General features: G+C 43.3%; 1 protein-coding gene across 2 annotated transcripts in view; it reads left to right on the top strand.

The window, feature by feature from the left end:
• The window catches only part of CSMD1 (CUB and Sushi multiple domains 1), a 2,980,041-nt gene that overhangs the window by 2,572,644 nt on the left and 381,749 nt on the right, over positions 1–25,648 (top strand). For both annotated transcript variants that reach the window (XM_073675393.1, XM_073675394.1), the window contains exon 51: positions 3,427–3,621. In XM_073675393.1, the coding sequence (XP_073531494.1) occupies positions 3,427–3,621 (195 nt within the window). The remainder of the gene's footprint in view (positions 1–3,426; positions 3,622–25,648) is intronic.

Genomic DNA, 25,648 nt, shown 5'->3' with positions numbered 1-25,648 from the left:
ATTGAATTGACTTTTTCTCTTTACAATTGAAGTCCCTCTGTTCCCCACAGGTATAAGCAAACCATTATATTGGTTTTAAATCCTTTCAAATGGTCCTTGCTTTTTCAGTGTCCTTAAAATACTTTTATTCAAAGGATATGGATACTTTTGGGTACATATCGTAAGCTAAAAATAATATTTTTTAATTGGGTTTCATTAAAAATTTAGCATCACTTGGCTTTTATAGGCCCTTTGTTTATTGGTAGCAGAAGGAGTTGCTAAATGTGTTTCATGAAAATTCATCAGTCATCTCCTTGAATTGTTTCTTAAATTTGTAACTCTTGTAACTCTTTTTATTATCTCAAGATTTAGCTCAACTTTGATGTAGTTTGTCCTCATAAATCTGCATAGAAGACTCAGAAAAAGACAGATCAAAGAGTTACAAACTGTCCTTTAGGAACTACCAAATCTACTTGACAAATTCTTAGAAAATTCATTCTGCAGCCAGCAATAGACAGTGTGACAAAGAGGACATAGAAGGCAAAAAGTGGAACATTTTAATGAAACGCAATTTTAAAATTGATTATTAGTCGCAAATGTATGCATTTAATTAAAGAAATGTCTCTGAAGGTGAACATATCCTAAAAATGTTTTTGGGTTGTGGACCTCCCCTTTAAATAGAGAATCATTGTGGATATACACACAGAATGTGCTTTCCCCAGGGGCTCAATGTTAGATAGAATATAATTTACCATTACGAATAACGAATAGAATTGTTTCTATCTATAGTGACATAAAGGTTTTTTATATATATATATATATATATATATATATATATACAGTACAGACCAAAAGTTTGGACACACTTTCTCATTTAAAGATTTTTCTGTATTTTCATGACTATGAAAATTGTACACTCACACTGAAGGCATCAAAACTGTGAATTCAAGTAGCCACCTTTTGCTTTGATGACTGCTTTGCTCACTCTTGGCATTCTCTTGATGAGCTTCAAGAGGTAGTCACCGGAAATGGTTTTCACTTCACAGGTGTGCCCTGTCAGGTTTAATAAGTGAGATTTCTTGCCTTATAAATGGGGTTGGGACCATCAGTTGTGTTGTGCAGAAGTCAGGTGGATACACAGCTGATAGTCCTACTGAATTGACTGTTAGCTGCTTTTTACTTCCCATAATACAAATTCTAAGTTAAGAAAAACGAGTGGCCATCATTACTTTAAGAACTGAAGGTCAGTCAGTCTGAAAAATGGGGCAAACTTTGAATGTGTCCCCAAGTGCAGTTGCAAAAACCATCAAGTGCTACAATGAAACTTGCTCACATGAGGACCGCCCCAAGTAAGGAAGACCAAGAGTCACCTCTGCTTCTGAGGATAAGTTTATCCGAGTCACCAGCCTCAGAAATCGCAGGTTAACAGCAGCTCAGATTACAGACCAGGTCAATGCCACACAGAGTTCTAGCAGCAGACACATCTCTACAACAACTGTTAAGAGGAGACTTTGTGCAGCAGGCCTTCATAGTAAAATAGCTGCTAGGAAACCACTGCTAAGGACAGGCAACAAGCAGAAGAGACTTGTTTGGGCTAAAGAACACAAGGAATGGACATTAGACCAGTGGAAATCTGTGCTTTCGTCTGATGAGTCCAAATTTGAAAACTTTGGTTCCAACCACCGAGTCTTTGTGCGACACAGAAAAGGTGAACGGATGGACTCTACATGCCTGGTTCCCACCGTGAAGCATGGAGGAGGAGGTGTGAGAGTGCTTTGCTGATGACACTGTTGGGGATTTATTCAATATTGATGGCATACTGAACCAGCATGGCTACCACAGCATCTTGCAGCGGCATGCTATTCCATCCGGTTTGCGTTTAGTTGGATCATCATTTATTTTTCAACAGGACAATGACCCCAAACACACCTCCAGGCTGTGTAAGGGCTATTTGACCAAGAAGGAGAGTGATGGGGTGCTACGCCAGATGACCTGGCCTCCACAGTCACCAGACCTGAACCCAATCGAGATGGTTTGGGGTGAGCTGGACCGCAGAGTGAAGGCAAAAGGGCCAACAAGTGCTAAGCATCTCTGGAAACTCCTTCAAGATCGTTGGAAGACCATTTCCGGTGACTACCTCTTGAAGTTCATCAAGAGAATGCCAAGAGTGTGCAAAGCAGTCATCAACGCAAAAGATGGCTACTTTGAAGAACCTAGAATATAAGACATATTTTCAGTTGTTTCACACTTTTTTGTTAAGCATATAATTCCACATGTGTTAATTCATAGTTTTGATGCCTTCAGTGTGAATGTACAATTTTCATAGTCATGAAAATACAGAACAATCTTTAAATGAGATGGTGTGTCCAAACTTTTGGTCTGTACTGTATATATTTAAGAATGTTGTGAGGAGAAACAAACATATATAATAACAATTGTATACATATATATGGTATATGAAAAAAACAGTTGCATGCATGTAATAAAAGGAAAAACAACATTTGTTTTGTAAGTAACATTAATTTGGAGAATTAGGGGAATGAGGTGTGAGTAGGGAGGATATTAAACAGGGAGAGAAGGAGGGTAAAGGAGGGGTAGGAGAGGGAGAGTCCTGCTGAGGATTGGCAGATAATTCACATTTAAGAAATATGATCACAAAACAGGTAAAAAATATATATAGTATAAACATAGCTTGTTGCTTAATTCTATGTTTTATTTCCTCATGGAAAGAAGCCCCCATCTCCTGGTTTGGAAGAATCAATTTAGTAAGAATGATTACCTTACCCCAAATTCTATATTTCCTTCAAGTCTTACCTATAGACATCCCACAATCCTTTTTTCAAAAGACCAAAACATTAATCACAAAAATTTATCTGGCAAAATAAAGGCCATAGAATTAAATATTTTACATTAATAAAAAGGGTTAATTTTGACCTACCGGTAATCAATTAGGATTCAAGTTGTAAGGGTTGGTGTTTAGAGAAAATGATCATGGGAAATAAGATTAATACTTGCATTTTCACTTGACTTTATGCAATGTTTAAGGAGGTTACTCTGAAATGTGTTTTGTGAATGTTAATCTTTTTTGTATGGTGGGCATCCAGGTATTTTAATTATTATGAAATAAAGAAGATATTTTTATAATAACAAGAATACGGATGCTGGATTTTTTCATTTTGAATACCAATATATGAACTAATACAAAGAAATTTGACAATTCTATGGATCACAGAATAAATATCAGCTATTTGAAATGTTTGTAAGAATACACATTTGATTTTCTGAATGTAATATAATTTTTCTTCTAGCATTTATAATAGAAAAAGAAAACAACTGAAGTATGTTACCTTATACATATGTATGTTTTGATGTTATTTCATTCTTTTTTTGTGTTTATAATAGAATTTTCTGAAAAATATTAATATTCAAATATTGTCCTTTTTACAGCTATATCTTGTCCCAGCTTGGATTCTCAACTCTCTGAACATGTCATTTGGAGACTGGTTTCAGGTTCCTTAAATGAATATGGGTGTCAAGTCTTGCTGAGTTGTAGTCCTGGTTATTTTCTTGAAGGATTGAGACTTCTACAATGCAGAGCCAATGGAACATGGAGTGGACTAGATGTCAAACCAAGCTGCATTGGTATGGAGTAAATACGTATTACGTCCACATCCTTCATTCCCATTGTCCCATTATGATTAAAAAAATTGTATTGGTACATACAGTAGTTTTGGAATAAAGCAATTAAAATGAAGATAAATTTAGATTATTCCATGACATATTAAGAAATATCAGGATTTTTTTAAAAAAATTGTTACTCAAGAAAGCAACACTCATTACCTACACTCAATAGTGGAATTTTAATAGATGAAACAAATTGCAAAGATCTGATTTGTTTATAGACATTATCTGTCTGCAGTAGTTATTAAGCTTATTGTGTATAATTGTGTTTATATAAAGCATTTTTTAACTCAACTATCATTGTATAGCATATAAAATGATAGTATGTAGTATCCAAATATATAAATAAGTATATAAAAATATAGTATATATTTAAGAGAAATGTAAAATAGATATTCATTAAAACAGTAATTTACAGCAATGAGAAGTATTACATGCAGCTCTTGAACAATTGGGCTAGGGCTACACTGTGACCTGTCACATGACAGCAATTCTCAGACAAGTTGCGCAATCAAAAATATCTGTGCAACCCTGTCTGCAACAGTTTGCCTTGTGACTATTTTAAAGCTGTGATTCTGCTGTAAAAAATGATCAAATCACATACAAATCACATGCAAGTTGTAGTCACATGTGACTTGCATTGAAATCTATGGCAGGCAAGTCACAAGTGACTAGCGACCAGTGACATAAAATCCACCACACTTTAAAACATTTATAACTCTGTGTTGCTGTCATAGGTTTCAATGAAAACCCATACAAAATCATTATATGTAGTGTCACAATGCAACAATGCCATCTCGGTGTCATGTGACACGTGTCGCCATGTAACCCTAGTCTAAATTTTCATGTGAATTCAGGGAAAAATTGGAGTTAAGCTGCTTAATGATTAAAACACACATTAAGCTCAACTTATGGAGGTTATGTGTAGGAGTAAAGGGGAGGGTCATAAATCTGTAAAGGAAAAACTCTGTCTAACAAAATGTAGTATCATGTATTATGAAGAGTTTATAAAAGTCTGCAATATAAAGCACTTTTGTAGAGAATGGGATTAGTTCTTTTAAGTGTTTGACATTAGACAGCTATTAATTCAAATGCTGACCCATATAACTTTAACCCCTTTACAACCCAAGGTGGTTTGCACGTTAATGACCAGGCCAATTTTTACAATTCTGGAAAATGCAAAAGGTAAAAGCTGGTGATAAAAAGTGCTAAGGCATATAAAATTCAGCAGTTGCTACCTTAATTAAAGTCCTTGTAAAAACACAACACGTTTCGACGGCATGCAAGTTACATCTTAAATCAGAGAGATATGTCACACAAAAAAGTTCATAAATAGTATTTCCCACATGTCTACTTTACATCAACACAAGTTTGGAACCAAATTTTTTTTTATTGCATCCCTCAAGGTGCTCAAAACCACATTCAAGAACTTTATTAACCCTTCAGGTGCTTCACAGGAATTTTTGGAATGTGGAAGAAAAAAATTAACATTTAACTTTTTTCACAAGAATGTTACTTTAGACCCAATTTTTTTTATTTCTCAGGTGTAATAGGAAAAATTGGACCCCAAAATTTGTTGTGCATTTTCCCCTGAGCACGCATATACCCCATATGTGGGGAATAAACACTGTTTGGCCGCACGGCAGGGTTCGGAAGGGAAGGAGCGCCATTTGACTTTTTGAATGTAAAATTTGCTTGAATAATTAGGGGATGCCATGTTGCGTTTGGAGAGCCCCTAATGTGCCTAAACAGTGGAAACCCCCCACAAGTGACATCATCTTGGAAACGAGACCCCTCAGGGAACTTATTTAGATGTGTGGTGAGCACCTTGAACCCCCAGGTGCTTCACAGAAGTTTATAACATTGAGTCGTAAAAATAAAATTTTCACATTTTTCCCACAAAAATGTTTTTCAGCCCCCAATTTTGCATTTTTATAAGGGTAACAGGAGAAATTGTACCATGCAGTTTGTTGTGCAATTTCTTATAAGTAAGCAGATACCCAATATGTGGGGGAAAACCACTGTTTGGGCACACAGCAGGGTTTGGAAAGGAGGGAGTGCCATTTGACTTTTTGAATGTAAAATTTACTTGAATAATTAGCGAACGCCATGTTGGGTTTGGGGAGCCCCTGATGTGCCTAAACAGTTGAAACCCCCCAAAAGTGACACCATCTTGGAAACTAGACCCCTCAGGGAATAATCTAGATGTGTGGTGAGCACCTTGAACCCCATGTGCTTCACAGAAGTTTATAACATTGAGCCGTAAAAATAAAATTTTCACATTTTTCCCACAAAAATGTTTTTCAGCCCCAAATTTAGCATTTTCATAAGGGTAACAGGAGAAATTGCACTATGCAGTTTATTGTGAAATTTCTCCTGAGTAATGGAGCATTGAGCCGTGAAAATTAAAAAATCAAACTTTTTCCTCAAAAATTATATTTTAGCCCCAATTTTTTTATTTTCACAAGGGTAAGAGGAGAAAATGGACCCCAGAAACTTTTGTGCAATTTCTCCTGAGTACACCAATACCCCATATGTGGGGAAAATACAGTGTTTGGGTGCACGCCAGAGTTCAGAAGGGAAGGAGCACTGTGTGACTTTTTGAACGCAAAATTGGCTGGAATTGAGAGCGGACACCATGCTGCATTTGGAGAGCCCCTGATGTGCCTAAATAGTGGAAACCCCCCACAAGTGACCCCATTTTGGAAACTACACCCCTCAAGGATTTTATCAAGGGATATAGTGAATATTTTGAACCCAGAGGTACGACACAGAATTTGATAACATTAGGTCATGATATTGAATAAGTTTAATCTAAGACTAAGACTAAGTCATTAGTCTTGAGCGCAGGTGCTTGCTACTTGAGTTTGCATCGGGTACTCAGATATGCACCATATATCGTGGGTGCTCGAGTGACATGCTCGAGTCCCTGCTTGCATGTTTCACGGGGACACATGGAGCCATGGCAACACTAGCATAGATGCTGAGCACGCTGGAAATACTCAGCGAGCACCCGAGCATGCTAGCCGAAAAGGTTAACAATACAGGCTCACTCATCACTAATGTAGAGATTATTGGTAGATTACATACCTATAAAAATATTGTCATGTAAAAGCACTGAAACAGATAAACATTCTAAAAAAAAAATAAAGTAACACAATAAGCATTTATTATATTATTGTCTTTGGTTCAAATGTCATGCAAATAGATAACACCCGTGAAACACCTCCAGTCTATAAATAGTGGCTGTTGCTTAAAGTCACGTGTAGGTCAATGTGAACTGTAAGTGTGTGTCTATATATAAAAGTAAGTAAAATTGGCTGGAGAATTGATGACTACTGTGTGAATGCAATAATATGTCTTATGTATTCTCAGTTGGTTTGATCGCACTATCCCTGGATATGAGCCTTGACACTCATTATGAGTTTATAGCCATGCTTTACTGCTTGTATTGGAGCATTCAGCTCAGTGGCTCCAGAGAGTTCACTACGACCTTCATTGTCTACTAGTTGGCAGATATAAATGTTCTGTTTTTGGAAGGGTGGTAATATTGTCCTCTCTATGTACATTGACCGTATCGGAGCCCTTTGCTTTAATTTATTATCATTAAAATTATTACTGCTTACAAAATATTAAATGCGTTTTTTTAATGTATAATGTCATTGTATGAACTCCCAAAAGAAATATGGTACTTTTGGTAAAAAATAAAATCAGAGAAAAAGTTATTTTTTTTAATAGGTAATAACACTTTAAAGAGGACCTATCACCTTCACACATATTGGCATATATCATAGTAAGGAGACAGTATGTATAAATTTTACCCCCTTTGAAAGCATAATACGAGGGTCAGTCAATAAGTAATGCCTCCTATTTTTTTTCTCCTTTTAATTGGCAAGAAATTCAAATGCAATTACATAGGATGAAAACCACAACATTAACGATTAATTTGTCACTTTTCAATATAATCTCCATCTATTTCCACAGTCTTGGTCCACCGTTTAACAAGGGCATGTATTCCAGCATGGTAAAAAGCATTCTTGGGACCCACTGTGCACAAACTTTTCTGTATCCCAGTTGTCCAATAATTTTCATCACACTGCCTTTACTGAGGCAGATAATGCAAAACAATTCATCTGCAGTCACCCGGCGGTCAACACGAATGATGTCATCGACTAGCTGAATGTTGCTTGGAGTCACTGCGGTTACTGGCCTGCCACTCCGCATTTTGTCAGCCAACGGTGATGGCCCTTCAGCTGTGTTACAGCGACGAACCCATCGTCTAACAGTACTGACATCCACTGTTGCATCACCGTACACATTTTTCAGTCTCTCATGAATTCGAATGGGCGTTTCACCTTCTGCGTGCAAGAATTCAATCACAGAACGTTGTCTAATACGAACATCGATGTCAGCCATTTTGCAAACGGATGCAGTCCTGCCACCTGTTGGTGCAGGAAGTTGCAATTGCTGTGGATTGGAGAAGAAGGTTTGAGGAATTGTGCCAAATTCGAATATTTAACATAACTACCTTATTTAAGGAGAAAAAAAAATAGGAGGCATTACTTATTGACTGACCCTCGTATCTGTGAATAGAAGAATTATGTTGAGAGAATCACAGTTTATGGGAGCAGCCATGTTGGGATTGGCAGCTCAGCGTGTTGTGTTCTAATTAGACACACCCGCAGATTACAGGCTGGTTGCTAGGCAGCGCCTGAGGCCACAGAGTAAAGCACTGCATGTATTACCCATATCCGTTTACTTTTTGGTAACCTGTAAAACAGTGCGCATATTTTTATATTTGTGCCAGAGGAGTAAAAAAAAATCATAGTACCCTAAAACTAAATAACTAAACTTGCAATTGCCCAGTCCTCCACCCCACCAATAAAAAAATTAAAATTTGGCGATGTCACAACCCATAGGTACATTTGCAGGGCCTAACCAACTCTTAACCTCTTCACGACATTCACCATACATATAAGGTGCAAGTTGGAAGCAGGTGTATGGAGCATGCTCATCCCAGCAGGTGATGGCTTTGCATTACAACCAGGACCTGTCTCTAACAATTGTTGATGATTGCTGACTTGGTAAATGCCACAGTCAGTTTCTCATACAAGCGATACACTTGATGAAGTGGATGGGACATCCACGAAACGCGTCTGATTTTAGCTTTGATAAGAATAAATCCACAAAACAAAAACAGGATTTTGCATTATCTTTGCACAAGGAGGAGCGCGGAAATATTGACACATTTTCATATCCATTTTACTGCAATTCATACCTCTGAGGTTTGGTGTCTCCTGCAGCCCTTACAAACATCTAATACATGAGTTGTGCATTTCACAACCTTGCAAGTAAGCGCACTGCTGCTTTTTTGTACACTATTGGTTGTTTTGGTAACAGCACTATTGCGCTCCTACTTTATCCCTTTCTAGAAACAGTCAATCTCTGACAGCGGCATGTAAAATACGCCAGCATGCATACACGTCATTCGCTGCATCAATTGGCGAGCCCGAGATGTGATCGTGGGTTGATGATTGGTTGCTATGACAGCAGGTGGTCTACTGAAGACCTCTATGCTTATCATTATGGAGCTCCTTTGAAACCCAGTCTGTGGCCAGTCTTCAAAGGAGACCGTGATTGCGGTGGCATCGCTGTTGTGACAGTGTCACTGGTTTTATATGTGAGGGGAGGTATGTGTCACTCAGGATGCTCGCCTGTGTGAACTAAGACCTACTTTATTTCTGCCAGCATGTTATATGCTTGTGGGTTTATTCTGTTAAAGGGTGTGTGGTTTATGGGAATGGCAAAGAGGGCGGGACGCCATTTCCCCTACCTCCCCTCAGGGTGTGGCTGAGCAATATGTAAAAGCTCAGTCCCTTTTTTTTTTCTCAGGAGTGTGGTCTGGAGAGGGAAGTCTCCAGACAGTGTTGTGGAAGCTGCAGAGCTTTTTACAAGGACTTTGCCTGTGCAGTTTGTGCTACTGAGAGCGGGCAGAATCCACTCACTTATGGACTGAGCTGTGATTTGTTTTGTTTTACCATTTAACCCAGAGGGGTCTTGTTTATTTTTCCTGCAGAACCCCACATGAGTTTATGCCATATAATAAACCAGCAGGAAGGTAACCTGAGAACGTGTGTCCTAAGCCTGCCTCCGGGAGAGCCGAGCGAGTCGTCTTGCCACACTGTATATAGCATAAACAATCCGATTATTTCAGCTTTAAGTCCCCTAAGGGGACTAACAAATACAATGAAAAGTAAAAAGAAAGTTTTAAAAAATATGAAAAAAATAAGAACATAAAAGGAATCCCTCTTCCAATCCAGCACTGATTAGTGTAAGAAGTGCTAAGCATTGCTCAGCATATACATTATAGGTGCACAGTATTGGTCAGGGCGCAAATTGACTGCTGCACTTCTGAGACTTCTCAGATCTGGGCTTGTGGAGGTATTCCCCTGAGAATCTTTCTATCAGTCCAGTGCTAAGCGCTTATCATCGACACAGCAGACTGTCTGTGCCCTGACCGGCACTGTGACAGTGCTAAAATTGTATATATGCTGAGCACTGCTGACAGGGATAAGTGGCATCTCCAAAAATCTAAGAGGTGCTTCCTCCTGGTGCAAGTAAATGAAGGCTGCGCTGCTTATTCCTCTGATTGGTGCTTAGCTCTTCGGAGTGGCGTAGCTTATCCTGTGCAGTACACACCACACATTCCTAAGGCCACATTCACAAGTTCAGTATTTGGTGAGTTTTTTACATCAGTATTTGTAAGCCAAACCAGGAGTGGAACAATCAGAGGAAAAGTATAATAGAAACATGTCACCACTTCCGCATTTATCACACAATCCTGGTTTTGGCTTACAAATACTGAGGTAAAAAACTGACCAAATACAGTACCTTTTGTCACATTTCTGTGTTCAAACATAAAGATATAAAATTCTATTTTTTTTTGGAAGAATCAACAACAAGTGGGACACAAGAAATTTATTGGATATTTTAAACTTTTTAAAAAAATTAAAAACTGGAAAGTGGGGCGTGCAATATTAATCGGCCCCCTTGAGATAATACTTTGTAGCGCCAACTTTTGCTGCGATTATAGCTGCAAGTCGCTTGGAGTATGTCTCTATCAGTTTTGCACATCGAGAGGCTGAAATTCTTGCCCATTCTTCCTTGCAAAACAGCTCGAGCTCAGTGAGGTTGGATGGAGAGCGTTTGTGAACAGCAGTTTTCAGCTCTTTCCACAGATTCTCAATTGGATTCAGGTCTGGAGTTTGACTTGGCCATTCTAACACCTGGATGCGTTTATTTTTTAACCATTCCATTGTAGATTTTGCTTTATGTTTGGGATCATTGTCTTGTTGGAAGATAAATCTCCGTCCCAGTCTCAGGTCTTTTGCAGACTTCAAAAGGTTTTCTTCCAGAATGGTCCTGTATTTGGCTCCATCCATCTTCCCTTCAATTTTAACCATCTTCCCTGTCCCTGCTGAAGAAAAGCAGACCCAAACCATGATGCTGCCACCACCATGTTTGACAGTGGGGATGGTGTTTTGAGGATGATGAGCTGTGTTGCTTTTACGCCAAACATATCGTTTTGCATTGTGGCCCCAAAAAGTTTGATTTTGGTTTCATCTGACCAGAGTACCTTATTCCACATGTTTGGTGTGTCTCCCAGGTGGCTTGTGGCAAACTTAAAACGAGACTTTTTATGGATATCTTCGAGAAATGGCTTTCTTCTTGCCACTCTTCCATAAAGGCCAGATTTGTCCAGTGTACGACTGATTTTTGTCCTATGGACAGACACTCCAACCTCAGCTGTAGATCTCTGCAGTTCATCCAGAGTGATCATTGGCCTTTTGGCTGCATCTCTGATCAGTCTTCTCCTTGTTCGAGATGAAAGTTTAGAGGGACGGCCGGGTCATGGTAGAATTGCAGTGGTCTGATACTCCTTTCATTTCAATATGATTGCTCGCACAGTGCTCCTTGAGATGTTTAATACTTGGGAAATCTTTTTGTATCCAAATCCAGCTTTAAACTTCGCTACAACAGTATCTCGGACCTGCCTGGTATGATCCTTGGTCTTCATGATGCTCTCTGCACTTGAAACAGTACCCTGAAACGAACACAGACCAGGTGCATTTATACGGAGACTTGATTACACACAGGTGGATTCTATTTATCATTACCAGTAGTGTTGAGCGAACATGCTCGGTACTCGCCCGAGCATCACGCTACTCGGGATGTTCGGCGAGCACCGAGCATTTCCGGGTTACTCGGGCGGGAGCTCGGGTCTCCGCCCTGCATGTTTGGCGCTCTTTACAGAGCCAATGAGCATGCAGGGATTGCCAGCCAGTCACTGTAATGCTGCAGCCATGTTGTTTGCGGGCATTACAGTGATTGGCTGGCCGCACAGCGTCACCTTGAGTATTTAAAACGGGGCGCCGCCATTTTGGACACAGTCGGTCCAGATTAGATAGCGTAGGGACAGCGCTGCTGATTTAGGGAGAAATATAAAAAGCGAAATAGTTAGTGTAGGGTCTGTAAAGGCTGACAGAACAAACAGTCCTTTTCAGGACTAATATCCATCCCAGATACCAGGCAGGCAGGCTGTATAGGAGACACACTGGTTATACCAGCAAACGCTGCATTACAGTACTGTGTGCTCCTGTTGCTGAAATTGCTGGACTTAGCACAAGGTGTCGGGGCCCAGGAAAAATCCTTTTTTTTTCATCTAAAGCCTCCTTTTTTTTTCCTCCTTCACACTGTACAAATACCCGTCTTATTAACCTTTTGGTGTATCCCCCCCACCCCAAAAAAAAGCGTGTCTCTGATTTTTCAGACACAAATATAACTGTTGAAAATAGTCTGGTGTAGGCTAGAGAAAAAGAAGTGTTGTTTTGCACTTTCACGGTTCAAACCTCTGTATTATCCATTTTGGACCATTTGTGTCTAAAAAAAAACAGTTTGAGTGTGTCGCTCACTGTTCAGCCGCAAATATCTCTATTTAAAAAAGTGTGGTATACCCCAGTAAACAATAACTGTGGTTTTGCCATCCCACGGTAAAAAATCTCTATTATTCAGATTTTGGTAGTTTTTTCCATAAAGAAAAACAGTAGTGTCTCCTGACTGTTGTGACACAAAAATATATCTGTTGAAAATAGTCTTGTGTAGGCCCAACATCCCAGTGTGGTTTCGCAGTTCCACGGGTCAAATCGCTGTACTATCCAGTTTTGGGCCTTTGCTATCTTAAAAAAAAGCAGTTTGAGTGTGTCGCTCACTGTTCAGCTGCAAATATCTCTATTTAAAAAAGTGTGGTATACCCCAGTAAACAATAACTGTGGTTTTCCTCTTCCACAGTTCTAATCTACTCTTTATTACCCTTTTTCCATTGATAGTGCAAGTGTAAGCTATGTCTTCCACACGGTCAACTCTTAGTAGCCGTGAGTCTCGACCGCATACTCCTCCTCACCCTGATGCTCCTTCCTCCCACCATGCCGAGTGTCGTCAGACAGCAAGTGATCCCACACTTGGACACTCTGAAGAGCTGTTCACTGGTCCATTTCCATATTTGGGCCCTTCGCCTGATACGCTTGAAGTGGTGGAAGAGGAGATCCCATGTTGTGATGCCCAAATATTTGAACAGCCACGGCCACAGGAAGTCGACGTTGGCAATCCGTCACAAGAGGTGGATGATGACGAGACACAATTGCCAGGAAGTGAGGAGGAGGATTGTGGTGCGCAAGTGGAAGAGGAGGAGGTGGTGGATGATCTAGTAACTGACCCAACGTGGAAGGAGGACATGCAGAGTGAGGCCAGCAGCACACAGGGGGAGGGAGGCAGAGTACCCCAACAGGCAGGACGAAGCAGTGTGGTGGCCGCAGACAGAAGGCAGGCAACCGTTCCCCGTAACGCCAACACGAGGGACGTTGCCAGTACAAGCGGTAGGTCTTCCAGAGTCTGGAAGTTTTTTAAAGACTCTGCTGATAACCCCAAAAAGGCCATATGTTCCACCTGCCATGCCAGCATCAGCAGGGGTGACAAAACTACCAGACTGACCACCACCAGCATGATCAGGCACATGGCAGCAAAGCACCCGACTTTGTGGGGCGAAACCCAGGGTCCACGACCAGTGTCAGCGGGTGTCACCACTGCTTCTTCCACTGTTGTGCGTGCAATAGAACCCCCTGTTGTGTGTGCAAGGCAATCCCCTGTCCATACTGCATGTAAAGATGCCCCCTCCTCTCAGTCTTCACTTGTTATGGCAGTTTCTCAAGAAACAGCATCCACGTCCACGTCCCACCGCAGCATTCAATTGTCCATATCCCAGACCTTTTAAAGAAAGCGTAAATTCGCAGCTAATGCCCCACAGGCCACAGTCCTAAATTCGCACATTTCACGACTGCTTGCATTGGAAATGCTGCCTTTTAGGCTGGTGGAGACGGAATCCTTCCGCAATCTTATGGCGGTGGCCATCCCTCGGTACTCGGTCCCCAGCCGACACTATTTTGCCCGGTGTGCCATCCCCGCACTACACAAGCACGTGTTCCAAAGCATCTGCCATGCCCTCAACAACGCAGCTACTGGGAGAGTCCACCTGACAACGGACACGTGGACAAGTGCTTGTGGCCAGGGATGGTACATCTCTCTGACGGCACACTGGGTAAACATAGTGGAAGCCGGGACCCAGTCGGACCTTGGAACGAAACACATCCTCCCCACACCGAGGATTGCGGGCCCTATGTCAGTCAGAGTTGCCCCCACAGTGTACAGCTCCTGCACATCCTCCTCCTCCTCCTCCTCCTCATGTTCAGCCTCCATCTCAGATATCACCACATCAGTTACAATCTGGAAGCATTGCAGTACTGCCTCCGCCAAGATGCAACAGGCTGTGCTGAAACTCATAAGCTTAGGTGATAAACCTCACACTGCTTGTGAGTTGTGGACAGCTGTGAAAGAGCAGGCAGATCTGTGGCTGTGACCGCTGAACCTACATCCCGGCATGGTCGTGTGTGACAATGGCCGTAACCTGGTGGCGGCTCTGAGGCGAGGTGAGATCACACACGTACCATGCCTGGCTCATGTGCTTAACCTCGTAGTTCAGCGGTTTCTTAAATCGTACCCCGATTTGCCAGATCTGCTCGTGAAAGTACGCCGCCTGTCAGCTCATTTTCGCAAGTCGGCTGCAGCTTCTGCCGCCCTTGCTCTGTTGCAGCAGCGTTTGCAGCTTCCGGCACACCGACTGGTGTGTGATGTCCCCACACGTTGGAACTCTAACCTCCACATGTTGCAAAGGATTTGTGAGCAGAAGAGAGCAGTTGTGGAGTACCAGCTGCAACAAGGCCGTCGATATTCAGGTCAGACTCCACACAAAAGACCTCAGGAGAGGACCTGGATGTCTGACATATGTACCATCCTGACAAACTTTTAGGAGGCCAACAAGATGGTGAGTGGCGATGATGCCATCATTAGTGTCAGCATCCCACTTGTCTGTCTTTTGCAACGCTTTCTGCAGAGAATTAAAGAGGAGGCATTGCAGCCAGAGTATGATAAGATGGATCAAGAAGCCGTAGCGGACGATTACTCACAGCCCAGCCTCATCTCATCCCAACGTGCATTGGGGGACAATGAGGGAGAGGAGGAGGAGGAGGAGGAGGAAGAACAGGAGCTGCTATCATGCATTGTAGACGGTAGTACCTGTACAAGTGTCATACCGTCGGTTCAGCGTGGGTGGCCTGAGGACAGAGGGGAGGAGGAAGAGGAGGAGGAGGAGGAGGAGGAGAGCATGGTCAGTCGTCATCTTGGTGAGGACACGGAAATCTTGCCCGTTACCAGTCTGGCACGCATGGCTGACTTTATGTTACGCTGCCTTAACCGTGACCCTCGCGTTGTCAAAATGTTGGGTGACAGTCATTACTGGTTGGTGACACTTGTAGACCCCTGCTACAAGGAGAACTTTCACTCTCTTATTCCTGAGGTGGAGAGGTCTACAAAAATGGGGCAATACCAGAAGGCCCTTGCAGCAGAACTCTTAAAAAAATTCCCATCTGAACACGCTAGCAGCAGAGGTCACAGTTCGTTGCCCAACCAAGGGGTACAGGCGAGAGAGATGCAACTCCAATCCAGCAGAGGCAGGGGAACACTGTCAACGTTCTGGGACAGTTTTCTGACACCCGCCCAGCTTACAGGCCCTGAGGCGCGGGGTACTCTTACAAGGAGTGGAAAGTTTCAAAAGATGGTGAGGGAGTACCTTGCCGATCGTACCAGCGTACTCCGTGATTCCTCTGTGCCTTTTAATTATTGGGTATCCAAGCATGACACTTGGAATGAACTCGCTCTGTACGCCTTGGAGGTCCTGGCCTGCCCTGCCGCTAGCGTGTTATCGGAGCGTGTTTTTAGTGCCGCTGGAGGAATTATAACTGATAAGCGCACTCGCCTGTCAACTGACAACGCTGACAAGCTGACCCGTATCAAAATGAACAAGGGCTGGATTGGGCCAGACTTCTCATCACCACCAAATGACAGCAGAGTAACATAAAGTCAATCCACTGTGTTATTTCGGGAGGTGTATTCACATGCACCGCTTCACACCCACACATGGGTATACGCTTCCTCGTTTCGGCTGTTTAATCTTCTTCTCCTTATCCTCAGCCTCCACCACCACTATACCACCAGGGTGCCAGCATTGCAAGTTCCTCCGTCCTTATTTTTGGCAGCTTTTGCTAGCAAGGCATAAGCAAATACTATGGGACACCCACTCCCCAATAATTGGACTTATGCTTGTAATATGATGTACTGCATGGCTCTTGTAAGGGACATTGCAAGTTGCTCCATCCTAATTCTTGGCAGCTTTTGCTGGGAAAGCATAAGCAAATACTATGGGACACCCACTCCCCAATAATGGGACTTATGTTTGTAATATGCTGTACTGCATGGCTCTTGAAAGGGGCATTGCAAGTTGCTCCATCCTAATTTTTGGCAGCTTTTGCTGGGAAAGCATAAGCAAATACTATGGGACACCCACTCCCCAATAATGGGACTTATGTTTGTAATATGCTGTACTGCATGGCTCTTGAAAGGGGCATTGCAAGTTGCTCCGTCCTAATTTTTGGCAGCTTTTGCTTGGAAAGCATAAGCAAATACTAAGGGACACCCACTCCCGAATAATGGGACTTATGTTTGTAATATGCTGTACTGCATGGCTCTTGTAAGGGGCATTGCAAGTTGCTCCGTCCTAATTTTTGGCAGCTTTTTCTGGGAAAGCATAAGCAAATACTATGGGACACCCACTCCCCAATAATGGGACTTATGTTTGTAATATGCTGTACTGCATGGCTCTTGTAAGGGGCATTGCAAGTTGCTCCATCCTAATTTTTGGCAGCTTTTGCTGGGAAAGCATAAGCAAATACTATGGGACACCCACTCCCCAATAATGGGACTTATGTTTGTAATATGCTGTACTGCATGGCTCTTGTAAGGGGCATTGCAAGTTGCTCCGTCCTAATTTTTGGCAGCTTTTGCATGGAAAGCATAAGCAAATACTATGGGACACCCACTCCCCAATAATGGGACTTATGTTTGTAATATGCTGTACTGCATGGCTCTTGTAAGGGGCATTGCAAGTTGCTCCGTCCTAATTTTTGGCAGCTTTTTCTGGGAAAGCATAAGCAAATACTATGGGACACCCACTCCCCAATAATGGGACTTATGTTTGTAATATGCTGTACTGCATGGCTCTTGTAAGGGGCATTGCAAATTGCTCCGTCCTAATTTTTGGCAGCTTTTGCTGGGAAAGCATAAGCAAATACTAAGGGACACCCACTCCCCAATAATGGGACTTATGTTTTTAATATGCTGTACTGCATGGCTCTTGAAAGGGGCATTGCAAGTTGCTCCGTCCTAATTTTTGGCAGCTTTTGCTGGGAAAGCATAAGCAAATACTATGGGACACCCACTCCCCAATAATGGGACTTATGTTTTTAATATGCTGTACTGCATGGCTTTTGTAAGGGGCATTGCAAGTTGCTCCGTCCTAATTTTTGGCAGCTTTTGCTGGGAAAGCATAAGCAAATACTATGGGACACCCACTCCCCAATAATGGGACTTATGTTTGTAATATGCTGTACTGCATGTGACGCGCCCCCTGGGCCGTGTGTACACGTGTGTGGGATATCGGGTGCCGGGTCTCTGGGGTCTGTAGTCTCCGTGGCGGTGACCCGGTCCCGTGGCTCAGGCTGGTCAAACCAGTGGCAGTCTTTCTTAGGTTTTGAGGTTAATTGTCCGACTGCGCCACCCGTGGATTGCGGTCAGGGAGTACCACTGCTGCGAGGCAGACCGCTGAGGCTGGTGTTGTGTGCACAGCATAGAAGGGGATAACTCCCCTCGGGAGGAGTATAGCCTCAGGGCAGTGAGTGTGGATGATGGGGGTGATGGTGCACGAGCGCAGCAGGAATGACTCAGAGTCTTTGCAGTGCAGTTCAGGGTCTTTACTGATGATTATAAGGTAGACCCTCCCGGGAGTACTGGCTAGCATAAGAGGCCTGGTCAGTCTGTGAGCAAGCAGGAGTTCCCCTGGCCAGGTGGAGTTGTAGGCCTCCCCGTCTGTCTTCACTCTTCCTGGCTACCTTGCTGTAAGCGGGTAGAAGTAGCCCACGTCCCTGAGTGTACCATGTAGTGCTCACCCGTATGGCTGGTGACTTGGGGCCTTCTGTTAGCCTCCGCTCCATGACGGCGGTGCTGGTCCCTTGCTTGTGACTGAGCCTCCGGGCTTCTATGGCCAGAGGACCTGAAATCCCCTGCCGGCTGGTTTCTGCTGCTGGATATATAAGTCCTCACAGCTTCGGACTCCTGTGTCCGGTTCCTATTGTCTTCTGCCAGGGCGAGCTCTGCTCAGCTTCCAGCCCCTGGTCTTTAGCTCCTAGCTCCTACAGAGCTCCTTTCTGTTACTTTCCCTTGCTCTCACTCTGACTCTGACTGTTCTCTGACTCACTCAACCCCGCCCCAGATCCAGTTTATAAGGGCAGAATTCTCCCCTCCCAGGATTGGGACAGGGATCCTGACCAGGAAACCTCCCACTTGCTCTCCGACGTAATATCTCTATTACTGTGGTGACCAGACCCCTGGGGTGCCACACATGGCTCTTGTAAGGGGCATTGCAGTTCCTCATAATTTTTGGAAAGCCTTCCATTCACTGCTTAGGCCAACAGTGCACGGGAGACCCAGTTGCTATAAATGGAAAAAAAGGTTTAGTTAACGCCCTCTGACATCCATGTCATTTCCAAGGGGCATTGGAGTGGCTCGAAATTTTTGGTAGGCATTGCACTCTCTGTATGCCCTATAACTGTGTAGCCGAACCGCTCCATTTGTTACAGAAACATATCCTACAAGACATATCTGGTTGACTGGCCTGATATTGATGTGAATGGTCCCTGTTCCTCCTGCTCTTTCTCCTTTGCCACTACCACATCCATCATTTATCACCTGAAGCTTTGTTTTAACGGGAGTCATAGAACTTGGATAGTAGCAGGAAAACATCCAGCAATCCTTGGAGGAGGTAGGATATGCGCCAAAACGCTGACCACCTCAGGCCTACTACATACATGCGCTTGCATTACAACAAAACAAAGCAGATGCTAACTTCTATCATCCTCATCATGCCCCTCACCTTGGCACTCTAACCTCCCTTGATGGAGAAGCCAGGGCCCTCCGGAGGAGTCTGATAGTCCGGTGGGCTCGGCCAATGCTGCCCTAAAGCAGGCCAGGCTAAGAAAAGTGTGGGAAAGGTTACTGGGACAAATAGGGGTGGCTGGGGACCGAGTATAGACACCCGGCCACCCCCTGGAGGCTGGCGAGCAAACGGGGACACCCGGCCACCTGGCGGCTGGGGACTGAGTATGGATACCAGGCCGCTGACACAGCCATGGCGTGGTGGCCAGATTCCGCCTCCACATGCCTAAAAGGCCCAATTTAAAGTTCAAGCAAGCAGTATGGTATTGCAGCCTGGGGTTGGGTGGGTGGCAGGCTGCATACTTACGCTTGCATTGCAAGGAATGGGAGAGGTACAATTGAACACTGCCCTGGGACAAGGACTTGAATGGGGATAGTTGCAAGTCTGCAAAGACAGGTGCAAGGTGGGAGGCATCTTCGCATGTACCATGAACAGGGGTTTGGCATGCACACACTACAGCAGAATAGGCTCTCCTTCCCACTAAATGCACTGGGGAGGGCACAGGTAATGTTTTGGTATACGCGCTTAATCTTATGTATAAGGCACACCAGTACAAATATGGGCGGCTGGGGACTGAGTATGGATACCTCGCTGCCGAAGCAGCCATGAGGTAGTGGCCTGCTTCGGCCTCCTAAAAAACTAAAAGGCCCCATTTCAAGTGCAAGCTAGCAGTATGGAATTGCAGTCTGGGGTGGGTGGGTGGCAGGCTGCACACTTACACTTGCATTAAAAGAAAACATAGCAGATGCTATCTTCTGTCATCATCATCATGCCCCTCACCTTGGCACTCTCAACTCCACCGATGGAGAAGTCAGAGCCCACCGGAGGAGTCTGGTTCTCTGGTGGGCTCGTCCAATGCTGCCTAAAGCAGGCCGGGCTAAGAAAAGTGTGTGGGGGGATGTTCCAAGGAGAAATAGGGGCGGCTGGGGACCGTTTATGGACACCCGGCTGCCCCCAGGCGGCTGGGGACCGTGTGTGGACACCCGGCCGCGGGGCGGCTGGGGACCGAGTATGGACACCCGGCCGCCGGGCGGCTGGGGACTGAGTATGGATTCCAGGCCGCCAACACAGCCATGATGTGGTGGCCAGATTCCACCTCCACATGCCTAAAAGGCCCAATTTCAAGTTCAAGCAAGCAAGCAGTATGGTATTGCAGCCTGGGGGTGGGTGGGTGACAGGCTGCACACTTGCGCTTATATTGCAAGGAATGGGGAGGTACAATTGAACACTGCCCTGGGACTAGAACTTGCAACGGGATAGTTGCAAGTCTGCATCTTCTGATGCGGCAAGGATCACTTATGATGGGCACACTTTTAGACAGTGACCTGGGTGTCAGAGATGCTTCCAGGGGTCTTCCCCATGCTGTTCCCTTGTCTTTTCAGCACATTATGCATGTGTCACACAGCACATGGCCAGATAAGGTTGTAAAATGTTAAAATGACATTTCACGGTGAATGCATTTGTCATAGTTGAAAGCAATACAAAAGTGCAAAAACGCATAAAAAATGCTACTTGTGAACATAGCCGAAGGTGTGGAGGAGTATTTTTGTTTTTGGTCATTTATTTTAACTTATACACAAGTCTTTACCCTGGAAAGGATGTTCCTTAACATATTTCACAGGAAAAAACTTTCACTTTCGTTTTTGAACGTTTTATTGTGAGCTTGTAAAAGTGGCTTAATACCTCTGACCATGTTGTTGACAGCAGTGACCTGGGGGTCAGAAATGCTTCCTGGGGCGATCCCCATGCTGTCCCCATGTCATTTGAGCACTGTCACTATCGTTTTGGGCACTTGTTAGGCTTTTAAAAGACTGCCGGGGGTGCCACCGCAAAAATGCTCGAGTCTCCCATAGACTAACATTGGGCTCGTTGCTCGGGTCGAGCACCGGAGTATCGCGGCGAGCTCGGCCCGAGCTTCGAGCACCCGAGCATTTTAGTGCTCGCTCAACACTAATTACCAGTCTTTTAGGACAACATTGGATCATTCAGAGATCCTCACTGATCTTCTGGAGTGAGTTTGCTGCACTGAAAGTAAAGGGGCCGTATAATATTGCACGCCCCACTTTTCAGTTTTACATTTTTTTAAAAAAGTTTAAAATATCCAATAAATTTTGTTCCACTTCACGATTGTGTCCCACTTGTTGTTGATTCTTCCCCAAAAAATTAGAATTTTATATCTTTATGTTTGAAGCCAGAAATGTGGCAAAAGGTAGAAAAGTTCAAGGGGGCCAAATACTTTCACAAGGTGCTGTACTAAATGTGTGATCGTGGCCTAACTGAACTTCACAAGCTCTTACAGTATTACAAATTTCACAATGCCAGTCAGGACACAGACTGATTGACACATTGCTGGTGAGTGTTTATACTGGACTTGTAAGGCTGTGTGCCCACGATGAGTTTTTTAAGCGTTTCCGCAGCGGCAAAAACGCTGCAGAAACGCTTAAAAAACACATGGTAGAATGCCTGCCATGTTCCCCAATGATAATCTGCATGTGCTGTGCACATGCTGTGGAAATTTCCGCTGCGGGTTATCATTGCGGAAAAAAACGCAGCACTACCAATTATTTTGCGGAAACGCTGGGTTTTCGCCACTATTGACTTGCATTGAATTGCTTGGATTCCGCATCACTGCATCTGTAGATGTGGAATCCATGCCTTTCAATGTGCGGATTGTACCCAGGTGTGGAGGACAGGAGACTCTTCTCTGGACCCGGGTACCATAGTACCTGTAAAAAAATCAATAAAATGAAAAATATACATTATATTTACCTTTTGATGGCCCGCGGTGTGCTTGTCTTCACTTGCCGACAGCTCACGGTGGACTGAAGGACCTGCGCTGACGTCATAGTCATGTGACGGCAGGTCCTTCAGTGTAGTGTACTGCGAGCTGCCGGCAAGTCAGGACAGAGCAAAGCAAGACTGCGGGGGCCATTAGAAGGTAAGTATATATTTATTTTTTTATTTTTTAACATTCTTTAGGTCACAGTATATAAATCAATGCCTTTTGCATGGATTTATATAGTGTGACCAAGTTGTCAAGCACTTTCCAAGTGATGCTAAAATCGCTTGGAAAGCGCTTGTCAACCCGCTTGGGTAAATGCATGTGAAGAACGCTTCACTTCCGCTTGTCCCTGGCAGGAAAAACGCATGTACAATTCGCATGCTTTTTTTCTGCCAGGGAGATGCAGAAACGCTCAGGAAAAAATCCGGAGCATTTCTGCATCGTGGGCACATAGCCTAAGGATTTCTCTGGGAACATAACTCTGAGTTCAGTGCTGAGTGCTTACTCGGAACAGCGAGTAGCAGTGCTAGAAAGTCAGGGATTTGCCAAGTGAGTATTGTTTTGTTTTTTTTTATTTTATATTGCTTCCTGCTACTGACTTTTTTAATCCTGGGCAAACTTTTTAACAAATGGCACAAATAGTTCACGCATAGAAATAAATCTACTGTATAGTGTATGTTTATTTATAGATAGATTAATGTGGCTAACTCTGACATTAGACTGAGACATACTGTGCATACAGATTAAATATATTTATATACACATACATACAGTATACTGTATATAATCTGTATGTATACATGTGTGTTTTCATATATACAGTTAGGTCCATATATATTTGGACAGAGAGAACATTTTTCTAATTTTGGTTCTAGACATTACCACAATGAATTTTAAACAAAACAATTCAGATGCAGTTGAAGTTCGGACTTTCAGCTTTCATTTGAGGGTATCCACATTAAAATTGGTTGAAGGGTTTAAGAGTTTCAGCTCCTTAACATGTGCCACCCTGTTTTTAAAGGGACCAAAAGTAATTGGACAGATTAAATAATTATAAATAAAATGTTCATTTCTAGTACTTGGTTGAAAACCCTTTGTGGGCAAAGACTGCCTGAAGTCTTGAACTCATGGACATCACCAGACACTGTGTTTCCTCCTTTTTGATGCTCTGCCAGGCCATCACTGCGGTGGTTTTCAGTTGCTCTTTGTTTGTGGGCCTTTCTGTCTGAAGTTTAGTCTTTAACAAGTGAAATACATGCTCAATTGGGTTGAGATCAGGTGAGTGACTAGGCCATTCAAGAATATTCCACTTCTTTGCTTTAATAAACTCCTGGGTTGCTTTGGCTTCATGTTTTGGGTCTTGTCCATCTGTAGTATGAAACGACGACCAATCAGTTTGGCTGGATCTGAGCACACAGTATGGCTCTGAATACATCAGAATTCATTCGGCTGCTTCTGTCATGTGTCACATCATCAATAAACACTAGTGACCCAGTGCCACTGGCAGCCATGCATGCCCAAGCCATCACACTGCCTCCGCCGTGTTCTACAGATGATGTGGTATGCTTTGGATCATGAGCTGTACCACGCCCTGGCTTTTTTAGATGTTTTTTAGCAAAATCCAGTCTAGCCTTTTTATTCTTAATGCTTATGAGTGGCTTGCACCGTGCAGTGAACCCTCTGTATTTACTTTCATGCAGTATTCTCTTTATGGTAGATTTGGATATTGATACGCCTACCTCCTGGAGAGTGTTGTTCACTTGGTTGGCTGTTGTGAAGGGGTTTCTTTTCACCATGGAGATTATTCTGCGATCATCCACTACTGTTGTCTTTGTGGGCGCCCAGGTGTTTTTGCATTGATGAGTTCACCAGTGCTTTATTTCTTTCTCAGGATGTACCAATCTGTAGATTTTGCCACTCCTAATATTGTAGCAATTTCTCGGATGGGTTTTTTCTGTTTTTGCAGCTTAAGGATGGCTTGTTTCACCTGCATGGAGAGCTCCTTTGACCGCATGTTTACTTCACAGCAAAACCTTCCAAATGCAAGCACCACACCTCAAATCAACTCCAGGCCTTTTATCTGCTTAATTGAGAATTACTTAACAAAGGGATTGCCCACACCTGTCCATGAAATAGCCTTGGAGTCAATTGTCCAATTACTTTTGTTCCCTTTAAAAACAGGGTGGCACATGTTAAGGAGCTGAAACTCCTAAACCCTTCATCCAATTTCAATGTGGATACCCTCAAATGAAAGCTGAAAGTCTGAACTTCAACTGCATCTGAATTGTTTTGTTTAAAATTCATTGTGGTAATGTCTAGGGCCAAAATTAGAAAAATGTTGTCTCTGTCCAAATATATATGGACCTAACTGTAGCTGCATATATATTATTTTTTGAGTAAAATGTACATTGTTGTTTTATTCTATAAACTATTGACATGTCTCCGAAATTCAAAGCTAAACATTTTGTATTTATTTGCAGCAAATGAGAAATTGTCAAAATAATAAAAAAGAAACAGTGCTTTCAGATCTCAAATAATGCAAAGAAAACAAGTTCTTATTCATTTAAAAACAACAATACTCATGCTTTAACTAAGGAGTTCAGAAATCAATATTTGGTGGAATAACCATGATTTTTAATCACAGCTTTCATGCGTCTTGGCATGCTTTCCACCAGTCTTTCACACTGCTTTTGGGTGACCTTATGCCACTCCTGGCACAAAAATTTAAGCAGTTCTCTTTGTTCGATGGCTTGTGACTATCCATCTTCGTCTTGATTACATTCCAGAGGTTTTCAATGGGGTTCAGGTCTGGAGATTGGGCTGGCCATGGCAGGGTCTTGATGTGGTGCTCCTTCATCCACACATTGATTGACCTAGCTGTGTGGCATGGGGCATTGTCCTGCTGGAAAAAGCAGTCCTCAGAGTTGGGGAATATTGCCTGAGCAGAAGGAAGCAAGTCCATCGCAAAGATTAACCTGCCCAATTCCAGTCTTGCTGAAGCATCGCCAGATCATCACCGATCCTCCACCAAATTTCACAGTGGGTGCAAGACACTGTGGCTGGTATGCCTCTCCAGGTCTCCATCTAACCATTAGACAACCAGGTGTTGGGCAAAGCTGAAAATTAGACTCATCAGAGAATATTACCTTACTCCAGTCCTCTATTGTCCAATCCTTATGGTCTTTGGCAAACTTCAGCCTGGCTCTCCTTTGCTTCTCATTGATGAAAGGCTTTTTTCTAGCTTTACATGACTTGAGGCCTGCCTCTAGGAGACTGTTACAAACTGTTTTTGCCATGTACTTCACCCCAGCTGCCATTTGCCATTTCTTTTGTAGGTCACTTAATGTCTTCCTGCGGTTTCTGAGTGACATTAGAATAAGATGATGGTCATCCTGGTCAGTGGAGAGTCGCTTTTGCCCTCTGCAGTTCTTTATCTTTGTTGTCCCCAATGTCTGCTGCTTGACCTTGTTGTAATGAACTGCCATCTTCAA

The sequence above is a fragment of the Phyllobates terribilis genome, unplaced genomic scaffold (assembly GCF_046119375.1).
Source record: "Phyllobates terribilis strain yellow unplaced genomic scaffold, ASM4611937v1 Scaffold_3__8_contigs__length_932513732, whole genome shotgun sequence".
Classification (NCBI taxonomy): domain Eukaryota; kingdom Metazoa; phylum Chordata; class Amphibia; order Anura; family Dendrobatidae; genus Phyllobates; species Phyllobates terribilis.
The sequence above is the reverse complement of the archived record's forward strand: the minus strand, read 5'-3'. Positions and strand labels throughout refer to the sequence as shown.